The sequence below is a fragment of the Artibeus jamaicensis genome, unplaced genomic scaffold (assembly GCF_021234435.1).
Source record: "Artibeus jamaicensis isolate MK-2021 breed Jamaican fruit bat unplaced genomic scaffold, CSHL_Jam_final scaffold_660, whole genome shotgun sequence".
Classification (NCBI taxonomy): Eukaryota; Metazoa; Chordata; class Mammalia; order Chiroptera; family Phyllostomidae; genus Artibeus; species Artibeus jamaicensis.
The window spans coordinates 11,196,728-11,218,387 of NW_026522052.1; the positions used below are offsets into that span (position 1 = coordinate 11,196,728).

The window sequence follows — 21,660 nt, forward strand, 5'->3', positions numbered from 1 at the left end:
CACCGCCATTCCTGCCAAAGGCTCAGGGCAACACAGCCTCAACTTTCTGTTCTGACCAGCACTGACCAAAGGTGGAAGTTCTAGGGCAACTGGCTTCTGCTTCCCAACAGCATTGCAGAGAAGGGCCCAGGTCACACCAAACTTGGCCCTGCGCTGTAGAGGACAGGCAGTACCAGAAGAGGGTCACTGGAAGGTTGCAGGGTCATCCCAGCTGACCTTTGTGGACTTTCTCCTCAGTTGGATGAGCTGTTTCTCTTGAGGATAATTTCACCCGCCAACAGTTACTAAGATGGTTGAAGCCATGTGGGGATCATAAAAACAGAGATGCAGGAAGAAGGAGATGCCATCTCAACTCTAAGTTCCACACCTCCCTGTTCAAACTGCACTCTCAGGAATGGGTTGTTTTTCTCACTCTGTGTGAGCAACTCTTCTTTTTTTCTCCCAGGCAGTCCCAGAGGAGGATGGCTGCAGATAACACCTCCTCTATGACAGAGTTTATCCTCACAGGCTTAACTAACCAACCAGGACTCCAGCTCCCTCTCTTCTTCCTGTTTCTAGGCTTCTATGTGGTCACCATGGTGGGGAACTTGGGCTTGATAACACTGATTGGACTGAACTCTAATCTTCATATACCCATGTACATTTTCCTCTTCAACTTGTCCTTCATTGACTTCAGTTGCTCCTCTGCTATCATCCCCAAAATGCTGATGAGTTTTGTCTCAAAGAAGAACATCATTTCGTACTCTGGGTGTATGACTCAGTTCTTTTTCTTTGCCTTCTTTGCCAATTCTGAATGCTTCATCCTGTCAGCAATGGCATATGACCGCTATGTGGCCATCTGTAAACCACTGTTGTACACGGTCACCATGTCTCCTCAGGTGTGTGTATTTCTTTTGCTGTGTGTCTATGGGATGGGGTTTCTGTCGGCTATAGCGCATACAGGTAATATACTGTTTCTGACCTTTTGTGGAGAAAACGTTCTCAATCATTATATGTGTGAATTCCTTCCCCTCCTTGAGCACTCCTGCAACAGCTCTTTCATGACTACTCTGGTGCTCTGTACTCTTGCAGCCATTGCCATTGGGGTGCCCATTGTGACCATTTTTCTCTCTTATGGTTTCATTCTTGTCAGCATTTTCCACATTAGTTCTACTGAGGGCAGATCCAAAGCCTTTAGTACCTGCAGTTCTCATATAATGGCAGTTTGTCTTTTCTTTGGTTCAGCAGCTTTTGTGTACCTTAAACCACCTACTATTTTACCCCTTGAATGGGACAAAGTCTGTACTGTGTTCTATACCATTGTGGTTCCCATGTTGAACCCACTTATCTACAGCCTGAGGAACAAGGATGTCAAATTAGCCATGAAGAAAACCTTGGGAAGAATAACTTTCTCTTGAAAAAAATTGGAAATTGAGAAAAGGCATGAGAATTTTTAAATTAGAGTGTTGTTATTTTTTATCATCATCATCAATAAGGAATTCAACCTTCATGCTTTTGTACTGTATATTTAAAAGAAATTTTAACTCTTTCCCAAATGGATTTATTCCCTCTCACCATCACCCCAACTCTTCCTTCTTTATTTTATGAAAATAGTCTTTGCAATCATATAGTATGCAGTATTCAATGGGACTTCAGAATCATTTCTTTTTTTAAATTTTCTTTAGTTATTTTTCAATTACAGTTTTTTGTCTATTTCTCCCATTTCAGCCACCTCCCCAGGCTCCTGTTCCCCACCTTCCTCCCATTTCCCCCTCTCCAGTCCTCATCCCAGTGTCCTTCATACTTGTTCCTCCAAATCCCTGCCCTTTTTTTCCTTAAATTCCCTTCCCTCCCCTCTCTGGTCACTGTCCCCTTGTTCTCTATTTTAGTGTCTTTGTTTTTATTCTGCTTGCTTGTTTGTTTTATCATTTAGTTTCCTGTTAAAGGGAGATCATATGGTATTTGTCTTTCAACACGTGGCTTATTTCACTCAGCATATTGCTTTCCAGTTTTCATCCATGTTGTTGCAAAGGGTAGTAGCTCCTTCTTTCTCTCTGCTGCATAGAATTCCAATTTGTGTATGTAGCACAATTTTGTGATCCATTCATTTACTGATGGGCACCTAGGTTGCTTCCTTCTCTTGGCTATTGTAAATCGTGCTGCTATGAATGTTGTGGTGCATAGGTTCTTTGAAATTGATGTTTTAGGATTCTTAGGATATAATCCTAGCAGTGAAATTGCTGGGTGTAAAGGCAGGTCGATTTTCATTTTTCTGAGAAAATCCCATATAGAATCATTTCCTCTAGTCCAAAAATGTAAAAAAATTACCTGGCGGCAAAGTTGGGACTAAAATCCCAGCTTGTATCTCAATTCAGTTTGTTTTCCTTTAGGCCATGTTTTCTTGCCTCATCTCTTTCTTGGAAGATGTCATTTCACATGTTATTTGACCTAGTACATCTAAATTAAAAAAGAATTGACAATAATTTTGTGCTACTTGCACAAACAACTTTCATACATCACATTCTGCAAGAGAATAGGAGGTGACAAATTTTGTTGAGTAGGTCTTGGCAAAATGACCAGATCAGTGTCTGATGACTTTTAACTGTGTGAATGGGTAGTGTGTTAGGTTTCCCAGAGGGCAAGTGTGGCGACCAGTGAATTGGTTAGTGGAGCACCAGGGATGTGGGTTAGTGAATTAGAACTTTGAGAGAAGAGAAATGGCATTTTATAGGGTAGAAAGATGCTGAGTGGATGCGTCATATTATTTCGAGGCTGATAAAGAATTTGGAGTCTCATTTCAAGGGTTATCTTGGTTGTGGTCCAAGGTCATTGGGAGCCGTGCTATCTGATCTGGTAGTCACTAGTCATATAGGGTACTAAGCAACCTAAATGTGGACATTCAAATGGAGATATACTGTAAGTGGGCAAAGTAAGTGTGATATACACACCCAATCTTTGAAGAATATGAAAAACAATCTCATGGATACTTTTTTTTTGATTACATGGTGAAATGATAACAATTTGCATATATTGTGTTAAATAAAATGTCAGTAAAATGAATGTATATATTCATTTTTAAGGAATCTACTAGAAAGTTTAGAATTTATAGGTGGCTCGCATTATATTTCCATTGGATGACACTGGTCTAGAGTATGTGACAGAGCACTAGCTGTCCCTGGGTCCATGTCCACCTGCCAGGCAGCACCAAGCTGCTGCTTATTAGGAGAGGCAATTGCTATGGAAATTTCAGGCATTGCAGTTAGCCTCCATATTCTAATAATAGAGGCATATGGGTAAGAAATGGTGATCTCAGGATAAGTTCATAAAGCCATATTATGAAATGGAAAGTAGAGCTTTATATTAAAGATCAAAAGAAAATTTTTGTCTAAACTCACTATTATTGGTAAAATTTCTTTGAGAAGCAATGAGAAATGAAGTGCTGGGATAATTATTTTTATTTACTGGGCTGTTCCTTAGGAAACTCCATTCCATTAGGAAGTAGGGGAAACTCGAATAACTGTTGAATTCTGCCTTTTGATTTTGTCCAATGCTGCCGAAAAGAAAAGAATAAACTTATAAAGGGAGGATTGAGATGACTTGAAATACAGGGTCCAGCAGAAGTAGTGCCATTGAATGTGGTTGATAGGGGATGTGACTGTCTCACATGAGATGGACAGCAATGTGAACATTTTGTCATAGGGTGTGTTGGAGTGTCATATTGTTATGTTACCGAATTATATGCTCATTATCTTGTAATAAAAAATCTTTATGTAATAAAAGGGGTATGTTTTGTGGTGGACCCTTTGGATGCCTGAATTTAGGGAACCTCAAATTTAGGAGTTGGGGTTGGTGTATTGAATATGCTGTTCAATGTAGGTCATGAAAGAATACCCAGAACTCCTTTTGAAAATGTTGTGCCCTCCTGGCTGGTGTAGCTCAGTGGATTGAGCATGGGCCTGTGAACCAGAGGATCACGGTTCGATTCCCAGTCAGGGCACATGCCTGGGTTGCAGGCAGGAGGTTCCCTGCAGGCCAGTTCCCTGCAGGGGATGCACTAGAGGCAACCATACATTGATGTTTCTCTCCCTCTCTCCTTCCCCTCTAAAGATAAATAAATAAAATCTAAAAAAAAAAAAAAAGAAAATGTTGTGCCCTTACTTTTATATAGCAAAGTGCACTAATCTTAAGTGTAGAGCTCACTGTACTTTTGCACATGAATATGTAACCACAACCTAGATCAAGGTGTACAATATTTCCATCTACATTCAATAGTTCCCTCTTGCACCCTTCCAATAAATACAACCTGCCCTCCACCCCATCCCCACAGCTATCCACTGTTCTGACTTTTATCATTGTAGAGTGTTGTCTGTACTTGAACTTCATATAAACAGGTACTGGATTGTTTCTGGCTTCTTTTCTTCATCATAAAGCCTGTCATGTATATCTGTATTGCAGTATGTATGGGTATATTATGTTATAGTGGTGAGTAGTATTCCATCATGTGAATATACAATTATTTAGCCTTTTAATAAAGTTAGTTTTCAGCTTTTGCCTATTATTGATAAAGCCTTTGGAAACATAGTGCCTGTGTATTTGATGGAATAAGCAAACATTTCTTTTGTATTATACTTATAGGTGTATCTGCTGGATAATAGAGTAGGCTTATGTGCAGCTTGTGTAACATCACTGCCAAACATCACTGTTTTCTAATGTTTGATTCAATTTGCATTGCTATCAACACTGTTTGAGGATTCTAATTGTTCTATATCCTTGTTAAGCCTTGGTATTTTAATTTTATCTCTATTTTATTCCTTATGCAACAATGTATTTTTATTCTGGTAGGGACAGTGGAATGCTTTTTTATCGAACTCTTCTCCTGATAAGTAATAATGCTCGGCATCTTTTTACATATTTACTGGCTATTTGAATATCTTCTCTGAAGTGATTATTCAAGTCATTTTCTCTTTAAAAAATATGGTAGTAAGTTGTTTTCTTATTGTATTGAAGTAATTTGAAAATGCACATGTAAGTCCATTGAAGTGTACATGTTTGTGTTGGTGCACGTATAGATAATATATATGTATCTATGCATAATACATGCATACATACACAATCATCTTCCTCTCCCCATCTTCTCCAGACTATGCCTTACTTACCCTAAATGATATCTTTTGATAGCCAATATTTTTAATTTAAATGAAGTTTGACTTATCAACTTTGCCTTTCATAGTTAGTACTGTATCCTTTTTAAGAAATTCTTTACTGTTCTTGCTGAGGCCAGAAGAACAATGTGGAAATTATGACTTAAGTTTTTTATATAGATCAATGTGGGGTTTTGGGGTATGTGTATATTTGCTCATAAATGTCCAGTGATCGTTCTTTTCCCTGTGTTAAAAACCAGTTGATTCTACTTGTGTGTGTTTGTTTTCATCTATTTGTCTATGTTGATGCCAGTACCATACAGGTTTTGATTACTGTAGCTTTATAATAATTTTTGAAATCAGTTAATATAAGTCCTGAATTTCATTCACTTCTTTCAAAGTGTTTTTGGCTCCTTTAGGACTTGCGAATTTCCATATGAATTCTAGACTCAGCTTGTAAATTCCTACGATAGAACCTGCTGCAATTTTGACTGAGATTGTATTGTTGATGGATTTTGTGTTTGGGGAGGAGGAATTGACATTTATTTTCTGCCTGAGCAGAAATTGGGAGTGCATACTTTTTTACAGTCTCTTCAGCATGGTATAGTTTCAGAATTTTAGAAATTTCCATGGTGATGGGTGAGAACCAGTGTTTCAGTATTGTTCTAATTTGCATTTCTTTAATTTTAAGAAACATGGCAGGTGGTTTCATAAATTTTATGACTGTTGGTATTTTTATGTCTTTTGTGGACTGTCTCTTCCTACTTTTTCCTTATGTTTCTGCTGTATTTTGTCCTTCCCCTGTTTTGGAGGACTATATATTGGGTATAATAGCTTTCTGTTTGAGGTATAAGTTGCATGTTTTCCTCTGATTTGTGATTTGTCTTTTGATTGTTGTTATGAAAAAATTTTAAATTAAACTTTTTAGTCTTCTATTGTTTGTGGTATTTAAATGATAGTTAGAAATATTTTCTCTTCTCTTAGGTTATAAAGAAAATCACTCATTTTATCATAATGTGATTGAATGGGTTCATTTTTTTAATATGAATATCTGGTCATTTTAGAAATTTTACCAGTGTATGATGCGAGGAATGTATGCAACTATATATTTTTCTAGAAGACCATCGTGTGGTTCTATTGCCATTTATAAAAAGTCCATTATTTTCCCATGGTTTTGAGCTGTTGCCTTCATTCTATGCAAAGTTTAATAGGCACCTGGGCTATTTCTCATTTTCCATTGTGTTCTATTGGTCTGTCTGTCTATTCATAACCCAATACCACACTGCTTGGATTACAGAAGCTTCATAATATTTCATATCTTGAAGGTAACTCACTGTGTGTTGTTCTTTTCTTTATGGTTTTCCTGGCTATTCATGTTTAACCCCAACCTTTATAATTAACCTGTCTAGTTCTAGTAAATAACTTAAAGGCACATTTATTGATTGCATCTTAAATTTAAAAGGAAACTTGGGAAGAATTGACATCTTTGCATCTTTTGACCTCCAATTTTGAAGTGTGGCATATCTCTCCATTGTTTTCAAGTCAACTTCAGTATCTTTTAGGAGTGTTTTATAATTTTTCTCATCTATTTTAGCACATTGTTATCACATTCATGCATAGGAATTTTATTTTATCTTTGCACCTGTAACAAGTATTTTTTTCTTTCATTATATTTTCATATTATTATCTATTTGTTTGTATCAATTCTATGCTAATTTTATACTTGATAAAGTAAATATTATTTATAGAATTCTTTTCATGCATTCTTTCAGATATTCCAGATATGTAATAACATATTTTATAATTAAAAATAATTTTACCTCTTTCCTTCTAATTTCAATGCCTCTTATTCCATTTGCATCTATAACTGTATTTTTAATACTTCATTTAATACATTGTGAAATAATACTAAAGACTGTAGTCATCTTGGTTTTACTAGTTCTAATAAGAATGCCTCCAGAGTGTCCTGTTTAAGTTGCTGAGTTTTGGTCTGAGTCATACATATTTTTCATCATCTTAGAAAAGTATCAGTCATTCCCAGATTCAAAAGTATGTAATTTGAAATCATGGAAATATGTTGAATTCTGTCAACTTCTTTTCATCTTTGGAATTTATTCCCTAAAATTTTCCTTATTGTTCTTATATCTTTAAATATTTCTACAGAATCTTGTACTTTTAAACATATGCAAGTCTGCTTTTACCCTTAAAAATTCCCTTGGCTTTTCCCTTCCCCTTTTCTGTCCAAAATTAAGAAGAGTAACCAGTGCTACTTTCTTCTTTGCATTCATAGTGTTGTGGATCTTTTTGTATGTTATTTATGCAATTTTTCCCCATGTCTCCCTTTCTACCCCAGTGTTGTAGTGTAACACCCATATTCAGATGCACTTATATTTCAAAACCTGACCAATCAGTGACAATGAGACTTCACATCTGAATTTCCAGGCATCCCTGTCCTGAGGTTCAGCTCCTATTTATGTGCCTCTGTCTTTCTTTTTTTAAAGAGATGTATTTTATTGGTTATACTACTAAAGTTTTTCCGATTTGCCCCCTTTATGTCCTCTCTGCCATGTACCCTGAAACCCTCCAGCCTCTACCTGCTTTGTTCATATCTATTGGTTGTTCATACAAGTTCTTTGATTTCTCTATTTCCTATACCTTTCTTAATCACTCCCTGTCTATTCTATGCCTACCAATTATGCTGCTTATGCCCTGTACTCTTCTTCCCTCATTCTACCTTTCCACACCTTTACTGCAAACCCTCCATGTGATGCCCATTACTGTGATTCTCTTCCTATTCCAGTGGTTTGCTTACTTTTTGTTTTCATTTTTAAAAAATGTTCAGTTGTTGATAGTTGTGAGTTTCTTGTCATTTTACTGGCTGGTGTGGCTCAGTGGGTTCAGCATCAGATGAATCAAAGGGTTGCTGGTTTGATTCCTAATCAGGGCACACACCTGGGTTGTGAGCCGGGACCCCAGCAAAGGGCACGTGAGAGGTAACCACACATTGATGTTTATGTGACTTGATTACTGTCCTGAAATCGAGGAATCAGGCCACCAGGTGGAAGGAGTCACTCTGGCTCACCCAAATTTGAAGGTGTTATGCCCTCTCCAATTTTTCAACAGCTATGAAGCTTCAGTTATTGGAGATAAATAAATTCTAGAGATCTGCTATGTGATGCAGAGCCTCTAGTGAACAATACTGCATAGTGCACTTACAAATTGTTGAGAGGATATATCACAGGTTAAGTGATCTTACCACAAAATAAAAATCAAGCCAAAACAGGGACCTCTGGTGAAGATGGAAACACTTTACCTCCTCGCACAACCGAGTTTAAAGACAACAAAGTGTTAATAATAAAAACACAACCAAAACACAGAAAATTGTACTATACCAAAGTCTGACAACAACAAACCATTCAGCCAGACTGGTAGAGGGGCGGAGCCACCGCAGAGAGGGGTCAGGGAGGAAAGATCTGCCTGACAGACCCAGGCACACAGGCAGCAGTTGGCAGATCCCAGGTGTGGGTTAGAAAGGGCGGACCTAGTGAGGGTGTGGGCAGCTGGCTGACCAGGGTCACACATTTGCTCACAGATAAACCAGGTGAAGGAGCGAGCAGTGAGACAAACCATGCAGGCCCCAGCAGCTGATGGGAAGCAGCAGAGGAAACCGCTATTGCCCCTCTTGAACTCTACCAGCACATATAGTGTTACAACCCAGCAACTTGAGTCTCCCCTCCCCTGTGAACATCTAGGGCTGTGCTCGTCATATGTAACAGGTGAGAACAGACCAAAACATTATGGCTCAAGAAGAACTCAAACCCCAGGAGCCGATAACTCTAAGCAGCCAAGAAATAGCCAACCTATCAGATGCACAGTTTAAAACACTGGTGATCAGGATACTCATAGAACTGGTTGATTTTAGTCACAAATTAGATGAACAAATGAAGGCTTCACTCAGTAAAATGAAGCAAAATACACAGGGAATCAATAGTGATGGGAAGGATACTGGGACTCAAATCAAGGGAGTGGACCAGAAGGAAGGAAAAAAGGACCAAACAGAAAAGTATAAAGAAACAAGAATTCAAAAAAATGAAGAGAGGCTTAGGAACCTTCAGGACATCTTTAAATGTTCCAACATATGGATTATAGGGATACCAGAAGGGCAAGAGGAAGAGCAGCAAGTGGAAAAGTTATTTGAACAAATAATAAAGGAGAACTTGCCCAATCTGGCAAAGGCAATAGACTTCCAGGAAATCCAGGAAGCTCAGAGAGTCCCAAAGAAGTTGGACCCAAGAAGGAACACACCAAGGCACATAATCATTACATTAGCCAAGATTAAAATGAAGGAGAGAATCCTAGAAGCAGCAAGAGATAAGGGGACAGTCACCTACAAAGGAGTTCCCATCAGACTCTCAGTGGATTTCTCAAAAGAGACCTGACAGGGAAGAAAGGGATGGAAAGACGTATTCAAAGTCATGAAATCCAAAGACCTACATCCAAGATTGCTCTATCCAGCAAAGCTTTCATTTAGAATGGAAGGGCAGATAAAGTCCTTCTCAGATAAGATCAAATTCAAGAAGTTCATCATCACCAAGCCCTTATTTTATGAAATGTTAAAGGGACTTATCAAAGAAAAAGAAGATAAAATATATGAATAGGACAACAAACTGACAGTCATTAACAAACACACCTAAAACTAAAACAAACTAAGCAAACAACTAGAACAGGAACAGAACCATAGAAATGAAGATCACATTGAGGATTAGCAACAGGGTAGTGGTAGGAGGAGAAAGGGGTAGAAGGTACAGAGAATAAGTAGTATAGATGGTAGGTAGAGAATAGACAGGGGAGAGGTCATGAATAGTATGGGAAATATAGAATCTGAAGAACTCATGACACATGGACATAAGTGAAAGAGGGGGGAATGGTGGGGAAGGGGTGTGCAGGGTGGAGGGGAATAAAGGAAGGGAATAGGACAAGTATAATGGCATAATCAAAAAATATATTTTAAGAAAGAAAATACATTGAAAATATCATACACCATGGTCGAGTGGGATTCATCCCAGGGATGGGAGGATGCTACAACATTCACATATCAATGAACATAATACTCCACAGAAATATAATGAAGGGCAAATTCATATGATCAGATCAATAGATGATGAAAAACTTTTGATAAAATCCAACACCCATTTATGATTTAAAAAATACTCAGCAAAGTGAGACTACAGGGAGGATACCTCAACATAATAAAAGCCATCTATGAGAAACCTACAGCCAACATTATCCCCAGTGGGAAAAAACTAAAAGCTTTCCCCTTAAGATCAGCAACTAGACAAGGGGGCATGCTTTCACTACTCCTACTCAACATAGTACTGGAAGTTCTAGCCACAGGAATCCAACAAGAAGAAAAAGTACCAAAAGGCACCCAAATTGGAAAGGACAGAGGAAAACTGTCATTACTGTAGATGAGATAAGAGTGTACATAGAAAACTCTATAGTCTCCACCCAAAAACTAACTGTCCCAATCAGTGAATTTGGAATAGTAGTGGGATACAAGGTTAATATTCAAAAATCGGTGACATTTTTTGTGCATTAGCAATGAAATAGCAGAAACAGAAACTAGGGGAAAATCCTATTTACTAAAGCAAGAAAAAAACCCAAAGTGCTTAGGCATAAACTTAACCGAGATTATAAAAGACCTACAAAAAATAACTTAAGTATATTGATTTGTGTTTCTCTCTGCTTGTATAGGAGCAAGTCAACAGTCAAAACAGCTTTAGAGAAGCCTTGGTTCGCTTGAAATGAAACCTTGATGCACTGGAATTGAAGCTCCCATGGATACCATCTCTGAAGAGGCAAAGATCTCAGAAGAAATTTTCTTGGTGTTGCATCATGCTTCCAAGAACCCTCTGAGATTCTGAAAGGAAACTGAACATTGTAGTGAGTCCCCAAGGTCCTCTTTGACCTTGGGTCCTAAGGAGAACATACTTGTGATGCTTACTTTAGTTTCTTGGTAATGGATTGTTTGTCTCCATTTCTTCAACATGTGTAGCAGAATTGAGAACAGAGACAGGGTTTCATTATAATCATCTGGGCAGTGGACACTTCTCCATGCAAACAGGCAGATGAGGAACCATCACTGCTGAGCTTTAGTGGGGGTAGGGCAAGCCCTCACTTCTGTATGTGTACACACTCAGACACACACACAGGCCCATGTGCAGTGGTTTCAGTGGGACTTGCCTGGAAGATGATGGGTTCTGCCTTTCTGTTCCACTGTCATAATTTCTCCCAAAGAACTTCTGACCTTAACTCTGACCAAAAACATACAGAACTCATCAGCTAACCAACTCTTGAACTTCCCCAAATAGAGATTTGTTTTTTTGAATAGAAAATTTGCCATCCTTACTATGTAAATGCCCCTGGCAAAGGGTGTTGAGGACAAAATGCCACTTAAAATTTTCTTTATCTTTATATCAGTCTCAGCCAAAAATCTGCACTCTATGACTTGTGGTTACCTAAAACCCAGCAAGGTCTCTTACCTCTACCCTGTTATTTGGTCAGAATTTCCTTCCCCACAGCAATAATTTGGGCTGGAGTACTGTATAAAACTGTGGGACAAAAGCCTGTTGCCTGGGGAAGGTGCTGCATTAAGTCATGACACCCAGCATTTCATTAGCGTAACTAGTGTTATTATTAAGCAAAGACTTTCCAGTTCTCTCTCAAGTCATTGCTTAACTGTCAGATACCGCTATTTGAACTGAAATCTCTAGCACTTGCCCTTTCAGCCACTCTCCCCTGTGTCCTGTCCCCCTCGCTAGCTTTCCTTTTCTTCAGTGCACTTTCATGTTTCTTTCAAATATTATTAGTGGAGACAAATAGGTCTACCCTCGAGGTCATTCTGAGGAATGAACGTGATGAAATTATGTATGGGTTGCTCTAAACCTTTCAGATGAGGGGTCTGCATCAAATACAGGATCAGTATACAGTAAGCACTCAGTACACGAATTCTTTTTCCTAGTTTTTTATTCGTAATTGTTCTTATAAAGGTGTAACATGAATGAAAGGAAAGGCCATTTAAAGCCACATCAGGCACCATCAGGGCATAAACAAACATTGCTTCTTCCTTAGGGAGCAGGAAACCTGAGGGAGCCCCTGTAACTAGGTCACTGTGGTCCCTAGTCCAGAATAACACTCTTCAGTTTGGTTATCCACGGATGTTATAAAAGTTCTGTTCCAACCCCGGAAGCTGAACTGCAGGCTCAGGACAAAGGTCTGAGACCATGTTCTTCAGCTCAACAGGAGAACCAAGACAAACTAAAGGCTTTGAATTTTAAAGGAGAGTCAGAAGCAGAGCAGTCTTAGCTCTGAGTTGTCCCCTTCCTCTCACCAGGGCCATGTGAGTCTCCATGAGAGGGGTGGGTGGGAGCCAGCAGAGTCCAGCACTGTGACTGCAGGCAGAAGGAAGGTGAGTGCCTTCCTGACCTGGTCTGTGCAGAGTGGTTAGGGTACTAAGCTCGATTCCAGGAGTCAGACATACGGAGTACGCCTCCCCTGCCAATTAGAAGGCCTGGGACTTGTGCCCTGTGTCCTCACCTGTTCAGTGGGTTTAACCAAAATGCCCAGAGCACTTAGAACAGTGCCATTAGTTTAGTTAGTTTTCAGCAATTGTTTATTTTTTATTGGGTTTACTTAATAACTTTACCTTATTACTGCAGTATTATTTTCACATAATATTTCCACAGCCATTCCTGCCAAAGACTCAGGGCAACACAGTCTTATCTTTCTGTTCTGACCAGCTCTGACCAAAGGTGGAAGGTCTGGGGCAACTGGCTTCAGCTTCCCAACAGCACTGCAGAGAAGGGCCCAGGTCACACGAAACTTGGCCCCCCACTGTAGAGGACAGGCAGTACCAGAAGAGGGTCACTGCAAGGTTGCAGGGTCACCCCAGCTGAGCTTTGTGGACTTTCTCCTCAGTTGGATGAGCCGTTTCTCTTGAGGATAATTTCACCCGCCAACAGTTACTAAGATGGTTGAAGCCATGTGGGGATCATAAAAACAGAGATGCAGGAAAAAGGAGATGCCATCTCAACTCTAAGTTCCACACCTCCCTGTTCAAATACTGCACTCTCAGGAGTGGGTTGTTTTTCTCTCTGTGTGTGAGCAACTCTTCTTTTTTCTCCCAGGCAGTCCCAGAGGAGGATGGCTGCAGATAACACCTCCTCTATGACAGAGTTTATCCTCGCAGGCTTAACTAACCAGCCAGGACTCCAGCTCCCTCTCTTCTTCCTGTTTCTAGGCTTCTATGTGGTCACCATGGTGGGGAACCTGGGCTTGATAACACTGATTGGGCTGAACTCTAAGCTTCATATCCCCATGTACTTTTTCCTCTTCAACTTGTCCTTCATTGACTTCAGTTACTCCTCTGCTATCATCCCCAAAATGCTGATGAGTTTTGTCTCAAAGAAGAACATCATTTCGTACTCTGGGTGTATTACTCAGTTCTTTTTCTTCGCCTTCTGTGTCATTTCTGAATGCTTCATCCTGTCAGCAATGGCATATGACCGCTATGTGGCCATCTGTAAACCACTGTTGTACACGGTCACCATGTCTCCTCAGGTGTGTGTATTTCTTTTGCTGTGTGTCTATGGGATGGGGTTTTTGTTGGCTATAGTGCATACAGGTAATATACTGTTTCTGACCTTTTGTGGAGAAAACGTTCTCAATCATTATATGTGTGAATTCCTTCCCCTCCTTGAGCTCTCCTGCAATAGCTCTTACATGAATACTCTGGTGCTCTGTACTCTTGCAGCCATTGCCATTGGGGTGCCCATTGTGACCATTTTTCTCTCTTATGGCTTCATTCTCTCCAGCATTTTCCACATTAGTTCTACTGAGGGCAGATCCAAAGCCTTTAGTACCTGCAGTTCTCATATAATGGCAGTTTGTCTTTTCTTTGGTTCAGCATCCTTTGTGTACCTTAAACCACCTACTATTTTACCCCTTGAATGGGACAAAGTCTGTACTGTGTTCTATACCATTGTGGTTCCCATGTTGAACCCAGTAATCTACAGCCTGAGGAATAAGGATGTCAAATTAGCCATGAAGAAAACCTTGGGAAGAATAACTTTCTCTTGAAAAAATTGGAAATTGAGAAAAGGGATGAGAATTTTTAAATTAGAGTGTTGTTATTTTTTTATCATCATCATCAATAAGGAAATCAACCTTCATGCTTTTGTATTGTATATTTAAAGGAAATTTTAACTTTCCCAAATGGATTTATTTCCTCTCACCATCACCCCAACTCTTCCTTCTTTATTTTATGAAAATAGTCTTTGCAATCATACAGTATGCATTTTGAATGGGGCTTCAGAATCATTTCTTTTTTAAAATTTTCTTTAGTTATTTTTCAGTTACAGTTTTTTGTCTATTTCTCCCATCCCAGCCCCCTCCCCAGCCTCGTGCTCCCCACCTCCCTTCCATTGTCCCCTCTCCAGTCCTCATCCCAGTGTCCTTCATACTTGTTCCTCCAAATCCCTCCCCCCATTTTTTTAAAATTCCCTTCCCTCTCCTCTCTGGGCACTGTCCCCTTGTTCTCTCTTTCAGTGTCTTTGTTTTTATCCTGCTTGCTTGTTTGTTTTGTTGTTTAGCTTCCTGTTAAAGGTGAGATCATATGGTATTTGTCTTTCAACACCTGGCTTATTTCACTCAGCATAATACTTTCCAGTTTTCTTCCATGTTGTTGCAAAGGGTAGTAGCTCCTTCTTTCTCTCTGCTGCATAGAATTCCAATTTGTATATGTAGTACAATTTTTTGGTCCATTCATTTACTGATGGGCACCTAGGTTGCTTCCTTCTCTTGGCTATTGTAAATGGTGCTTCTATGAACGTTGTGGTGCATAGGTTCTTTGATATTGATGTTTTAGGATTCTTAGGATATAATCCTAGGAGTGAAATTGCTGGGTGAAAAGGCAGGTCGATTTTTATTTTTCTGAGAAAATTGCATGCAGAATCATTTCATCTAGTCCAAAAATGTAACAAAATTACCTGGTGGCAAAGCTGGGACTGAAATCCCAGCTTGAATTTCAATTCAGTATGTTTTCCTTTAGGGCATGTTTTCTTTCCTCATCTTGTCTTGGAAGATGTCATTTCACATGTTAGTTGACCTAGTACATCTAAATTAAAAAAGGATTGACAATAATTTCATGATACTTGCACAAACAATTTTAATACATCACATTCTGCAAGAGAATAGGAGGTGACAAATTTTGTTGAGTAGGTCTTGGCAAAATGACAATATCAGTGTTTGATGACTTTTAACTGTGTGAATGGGTAGTGTGTTAAGTTTCCCAGAAGGCAAGTGTGGCGACCACTGACTTGGTGAATGGAACACAGGGGATGTGGGTTAGTGAATTAAGACTTCCAGGGAGAGAAATGGCATTTTATAGGGTAGAAAGAGGCTGAGTGGATGCATCATATTATTTCGAGGCTGATAAAGAATTTGGAGTCTCATTTCAAGGGTCATCTTGGTTGTGGTCCACAGTCATTGGGAGCTGTGCTATCTGATCTGGTAGTCACTAGTCATGTAGGGTACTGAGCAACTGAAATGTGGACATTCAAATGGAGATATACTGTAAGTGGGCAAAGTAAGTGTGATATATGTACCCAATCTTTGAAGAATATGAAAAACAATCTCATGGATACTTTTTTCTTTGATTACATGTTGAAATGATAACAATTTGCATATATTGTTTTAAATAAAATATGTCATTAAAATGAACGTATATATTCGTTTTTAAGGAATCTACTAGAAAGTTTAGAATTTATAGGTGGCTCGCATTATATTTCCTTTGGATGACACTGGTCTAGAGTATGTGACAGAGTAGTAGCTGGCCCTTCGTTCATGTTCACCTGCCAGGCAGCACCAAGCTGCTGCTTATTAGGAGAGGCAATTGCTATGGAATTTTCAGGCATTGCAGATAGCCTCCATATTCTAATAACAGAGCATGTGGGTAAGAAATGGTGATCTCAGGATAAGTTCATAAAGCCACCATATTATGAAATGGAAAATAGAGCTTTATATTAAAAATCAAATGAAATTTTTTTTGTCTAAACTCACTATTATTGGTCAAATTACTTTGAGAAGCAATGACATATGAAGTGCTGGGGGAAATACTTTGACATACTGGGCTGTTCCTTAGGAAAGTCCATTCCATTAGGAAGTAGGGAAACTTCAATAACTGTTGAGTTCTGCCTTTTGATTCTGTTCAGTGCTGCCAAAAAGAAAATAATAAGCTTATAAAGGGAGGATTGAGATGAGTTGAAATACAGGGTCCAGCAGAAGTAGTGCCATTGAATGTGGTTGGTAGGGGACATGACTGTCTCACATGAGATGGACAGCAATGTGAACACTTTGTCACAGGGTGTGGTGGAGTGTGATATTGTTATGTTGCAGAATTATATGCTTATTATTTGTAATAAAAAATCTTTATGTAATAAAAGGGGTATGTTTTAGGTGCCACCCTTTGATGTGAATAGAACCTCAATTAAAGAACAAAAAAGGGTAGAAACTCCAGGAAGAATACTTTTACTGTGTTTGTTCTCAGTGAGGAAAGCAAGCCATGGGGTTGGTGTATTGAATATGCTGTTCAATGTAGGTCATGAAAGAATACCCAGAACTCCTTTTGAAAATGTTGTGCCCTGACTTTTATATAGCAAAGTGCACTAATCTTAAGTGTAGAGCTCACTGTACTTTTGCACATGAATATGTAACCACAACCTACATCAAGATGTACAACATTTCCATCTACATTCAAAAGTTCCCTCTGCATCTTTCCAATAAATACAACCTGCCCTCCACCCTATCCCCACAGCTATCCACTGTTCTGACTTTTATCATTGTAGAGTGTTGTCTGTACTTGAACTTCATATAAACAGGTACTGGATTGTTTCTGGCTTCTTTTCTTCATCATAAAGCCTGTCATGTACATCTGTATTGCAGTATGTATGGGTGCATTATGTTATAGTGGTGAGTAGTATTCCATCATGTTAATATAAAATTATTTAGCCTTTTAATAAAGTTGATAGTTTTCAGCTTTTGCCTATTATTGATAAAGCCTTTAGAGACATTTTGCACGTGTATTTTGACTGAATAAGCAAACATTTCTTTTGTAGTATACTTATATGTGGATCTGCTGGATAATAGAGTAGGCTTATGTGCAGCTTTTATAAACATCGCGCCAAACTGTTTTCTTTCATTTTTTAACATTTTAATTAATTTTATTTAGTTATTTTTCAAGTACAGTTTTATGTCTATTTCTCCCATCCCAGCCTCCCCCGGCCCCTTGCTCCCCACTCAAACCATTTTCTAATGTTTGATTCAATTTGCATTGCTATCAACAATGTTTGAGGATGTTTCTAATTGTTCTATATCCTTATTAACCCTTGGTATTTTTATTTTATTTCTAGTTTGTCCCATATGAAAAAATGTATTTTTATTTTGGTATGAAAAATTAGTTTTTTTATTGAACTCCTTTTCCTGATAAGTAATGATGTTGGACACCGTTTTGCATATTTACTGCCTGTTTGGATATCTTCTTTGAAGTGATTATTCAAGTCATTTTCTCTTTAAAAAACAGGGTAGTAAGTTGTTTTCCTATTGTATTGAAGTAATTTGAAAATGCACATGTAAGTCCATAGAAGTGTACATGTTTGTGTTGGTGCATGTATAGATAATGTATATGTATCTGTGCATAATACATGCATACATACACAGTCATCTTCCTCTTCCTATCTTCTCCAGACTATGCCTTACTTATCCTAAATGATATCTTTTGATGGCCAATATTTTTAATTTAAATGAAGTTTGACTTATCAACTTTGGTTTCATAGTTAGTGCTGTATCCTTTTTAAGAAATTCTTTACTGTTCTTGCTGAGGCCAGAAGAACAATGTGGAAATTATGACTTAATTTTTTTTCTTTTTTAATTTATTTATTTAATTGTTGTTTAAGTACAGTGTTCTGTCTTTTACTCCCATCCCAGCCTACCCCCCCCCAGTACTCCCTACCTCTCTCCCATTTCCACACCCTTAGTGTTGGTCCATGCATCCTTTATACTTGTTCCTGTAAACTCTTCCCCTAAAGTTACATCTCTCTAGAGCTGTTATACACAGGCAACTAAGTAAATTATCTCTTGTTTAACAAATAATTATCTTTCAAAATACAGATTTTATGTTTTAACTTGGCAAGACTGTTCTGCAGCTGTCAATGAATAACTCAGTAAAGTCTCAGCAACAGAAGAGCCATTACTGAAAAAGGAGAAATTCCAGAGGAATGATAGAAGACTTACTTAAGGAAAAAATAATAATTTCACTGCATCTCAATATGTATTTATATTCATCAGCTGCATTTTTGTTTACATAAATGTAATGACTGGTTTAAAGATTTTCATAAAGAGATTATATGTGCTGTTAATATTAAATCAATGAACAAATAAAATATAAACACCTTTACTGTGTTTGTTCTCAGTGAGCAAAGCAAGCCAAGGAAATCAATCGAAAATCTTTTCTAATCACTTGAAATTTATGGGAATTGACATTTTCAAGATTGCATTCACATCTGACTATTATAATTTGGTGAGCTGTAAGACCTTTGGGAAAGGCAACCATACTCTCCCACTTATTCTATGAAAGACTCCACTGCCAACTTGGTAACATCATATATTCTGCCATCAGGCTGACTGGGTTCATATTCTGGTGCTGCCACTCACTAGCTTTATAATCTAGCCCTCTGAGCCTCAGTTGCTTAACTAAAATGAGGGCACCAATCACAGCACTCCTGTCCTATGGTTATTAAAAGGACAATGTAAATATATCTAGCACGGTGCCTGGCATGTTAAACCTCACTATAAACAACTACTCCTTCAATGTCTCATTCTGGAAAGAGTATTGATAATTGTTAAAGTAACTGAAGAAATAGAAATTCAAATGTAGAAGAGGCAAGGAAAAGGGAAGCAGATGGTGGGAAGAGACAAAATGCAAAAAGGGAGAGGGAAAAACAAACAGAGTGGGTTCTGCGTTTAAGTGGCTGGAATAAGAAAAAGGCAAATACCATATGATCTCACCTTAAAAAGCTAACAAAAAACAAACAATAACAAAAAAAAAACCCAAAAACAAAGACACTGAAATAGAGACAAGGGTAACCAGGGGAAAAGAGGGGGGGGGATAAAGAAGGACACACGAAATGGAGAGGGGAAGGGGAGGGAGCGAAAAATAGAAAACTTACTAAAAATAACTAAATAAAATTTAAAAAAAAAAAAAAAAAAGAAAAAGGCAAGAGATAATGTTCTTTCTGGGAAAAAGAAAAGGTGAGGGCAGTCCTTTTTTGTTAGAATTTATATGAGCAGATCATCACTACCTAGCACTTTAGATACAAAGCTCTAATTACACTAAAATTCAATAGAGTTACTGAACTCAGGGCATAATTCAATTAATTGTATTGTGTAACTGACCATCAGTACGCAAAGTATAAGACGAATCATTCCTCCCTCCAGCAGTCAGGCAGACTATTTAATGGTGATTACTAAACAATGTTTCCCAATAATCAATATAAAGGGAAGCTCTTGTTTCGGAGCTGTGCCACACATTTTGAAAAATTGTTCACCTTTTTTTCCATTTTATTCAAGTAATGGTTAGAAATCAATCCAAGCCATAACCACCCACAGAGGAAAAGCTGAATCAGGAAGCTCTATAGCCAGAGCTGATCAGTGATGGCCAAGAGACCCAAAGAAAAAATCATAAAGTAGAAATACTGTGAGAAGTTGGAAGGAGAATTAAGAAGGATATGGCTACTTCATTTTTAAGTTCTACAGTGTGATAAGTCTGCTGTAGATATTTGTGCTTTTACCATCAATGATGGCAAAGAATGACTAACAACTTCAGTTTGTGATCCATCAGTATTAATTCTGTTGACCAAATTCTAGCATCAAGCAATAATTCAAGGTAGTTCCAACTTAAGACCCAAGTGCCTTTTCAATGGTGTAAGAGGAGTATTGTCTACGTATTATTCAGTCTCTATGATTTCTAGTTCTTTGGGGAAGGAAAAGCATCCACACATCCATCCTTCATAATATTGGCACAGAGCTTGTTCTTCAGAATAATAACATTGTCTTCTAGTTCATTGTATGGCATTAAAAACATAATATACGTAAAATTTCAAATATTCCAAAAAGGACATTTTATAATAATGGTGTGAGGGTGGAGCAACTGCTGGAATCACAGGCAAAGCCACTAACATGTGATACTCAGGGTGATTTAACTCAGTGAACAACTGAGGAAAAGAAAATCAACAAGGTTCTTCAAATGATAACACTTTACTCCCTGGCTGGCACAGCTCAGTGGATTGAGCACAAGCCTGTAAACCAAAGGGCCACCAGTTCAATTCCCAGTCTAGGACACATGCCTGGGGTGCAGGCCAGGTCCCAAGCAGAAGGCACGTGAGAGGCAACCACACATTGATGCCTCTCTTCCTCTCTTTCTCCTTCCCTTCCCCTCTCTAAAAATAAATAAAATCTTTTAAAAACTGATAATGCTTTATATGTTAAAGCATAAAAAGTGGTTCTTGGGAAAATGATGATGCTCTAGTATATTTTGTAAAATTGATCCCTCGATGTTACCATGCCACTGTTTTGTCAACTGGTTTTTAACACAGGTAAAAGAACGATCACTGGACATTTATGAGCAAATATACACATACCCCAAAACCCCACATTGATCCATATAAAAAACTTAAGTCATTGTTTTAACATTTAGACAAAACAATGACTTAAGTTTTGTATATGGGTCAATGTGGGGTTTTGGGATATGTGTATATTTGCTCATAAATGTCCAGTGATCGTTCTTTTACCTGTGTTAAAAACCAGTTGATTCTATTTGTGTGTGTTTGTTTTCATCTATTTTGTCTATGTTGATGCCAGTACCATACAGGTTTTGATTACTGTAGCTTTATAATAATTTTTGAAATCAGTTAGTATAAGTCCTGAATTTCATTCACTTCTTTCAAAGTTTTGTGGCTCCTTTAACACCTGTGAATTTCCATATGAAATCTAGACTCAGCTTGTAAATTTCTACAAAAGAACCTGCTGCGATTTTGATTGGGATTGTATTGGTGATGGATTTTGTGTTTGGGGAGGAGGAATTGACATTTATTTTCTGCCTGAGCAGAAAATGGGAGTGCATACTTTTTTACAGTCTCTTCAGCATGGTATAGTTTCAGAATTTTTAAAATTTCCATGGTGATGGGTGAGAACCAGTGTTTCAATATTGTTCTAATTTGCATTTCTTTAATTTTAAGAAACATGGGAGGTGTTTTCATAAATTTTATGACTGTTGGTATTTTTATGTCTTTTGTGGACTGTCTCTTCCTACTTTTTAAAAAAATTTATTTATTTATCTTCAGAGGGGAAGGGAAGGAGAGAGAGAGAGAAACATCAATGTATGGTTGCCTTTCATTGCATCCCCTGCTGGGAACTGGCCTGCATCCCC

General features: G+C 38.2%; 2 protein-coding genes across 2 annotated transcripts; both read left to right on the forward strand.

The window, feature by feature from the left end:
- The first annotated feature begins 458 nt into the window (after positions 1–458).
- On the forward strand, positions 459–1,583 carry LOC119037072 (olfactory receptor 8B12-like). The gene has a single exon (XM_053659465.1). The coding sequence runs from the start codon at positions 462–464 to the stop codon at positions 1,395–1,397; it is 936 nt and encodes a 311-aa protein (XP_053515440.1). The 5' UTR covers positions 459–461; the 3' UTR covers positions 1,398–1,583.
- Positions 1,584–13,316: 11,733 nt separating this feature from the next.
- On the forward strand, positions 13,317–14,258 carry LOC119037078 (olfactory receptor 8B12-like). Its single transcript, XM_037129126.2, has one exon. The coding sequence runs from the start codon at positions 13,323–13,325 to the stop codon at positions 14,256–14,258; it is 936 nt and encodes a 311-aa protein (XP_036985021.2). The 5' UTR covers positions 13,317–13,322.
- The last annotated feature ends 7,402 nt before the right edge of the window (positions 14,259–21,660 follow it).

Coding starts and splice junctions, on each gene's coding strand:
- LOC119037072 (XM_053659465.1), top strand. CDS start 462: ATGGCTGCAGATAACACCTCCTCTATGACAGAGTTTATCCTCACAGGC.
- LOC119037078 (XM_037129126.2), top strand. CDS start 13,323: ATGGCTGCAGATAACACCTCCTCTATGACAGAGTTTATCCTCGCAGGC.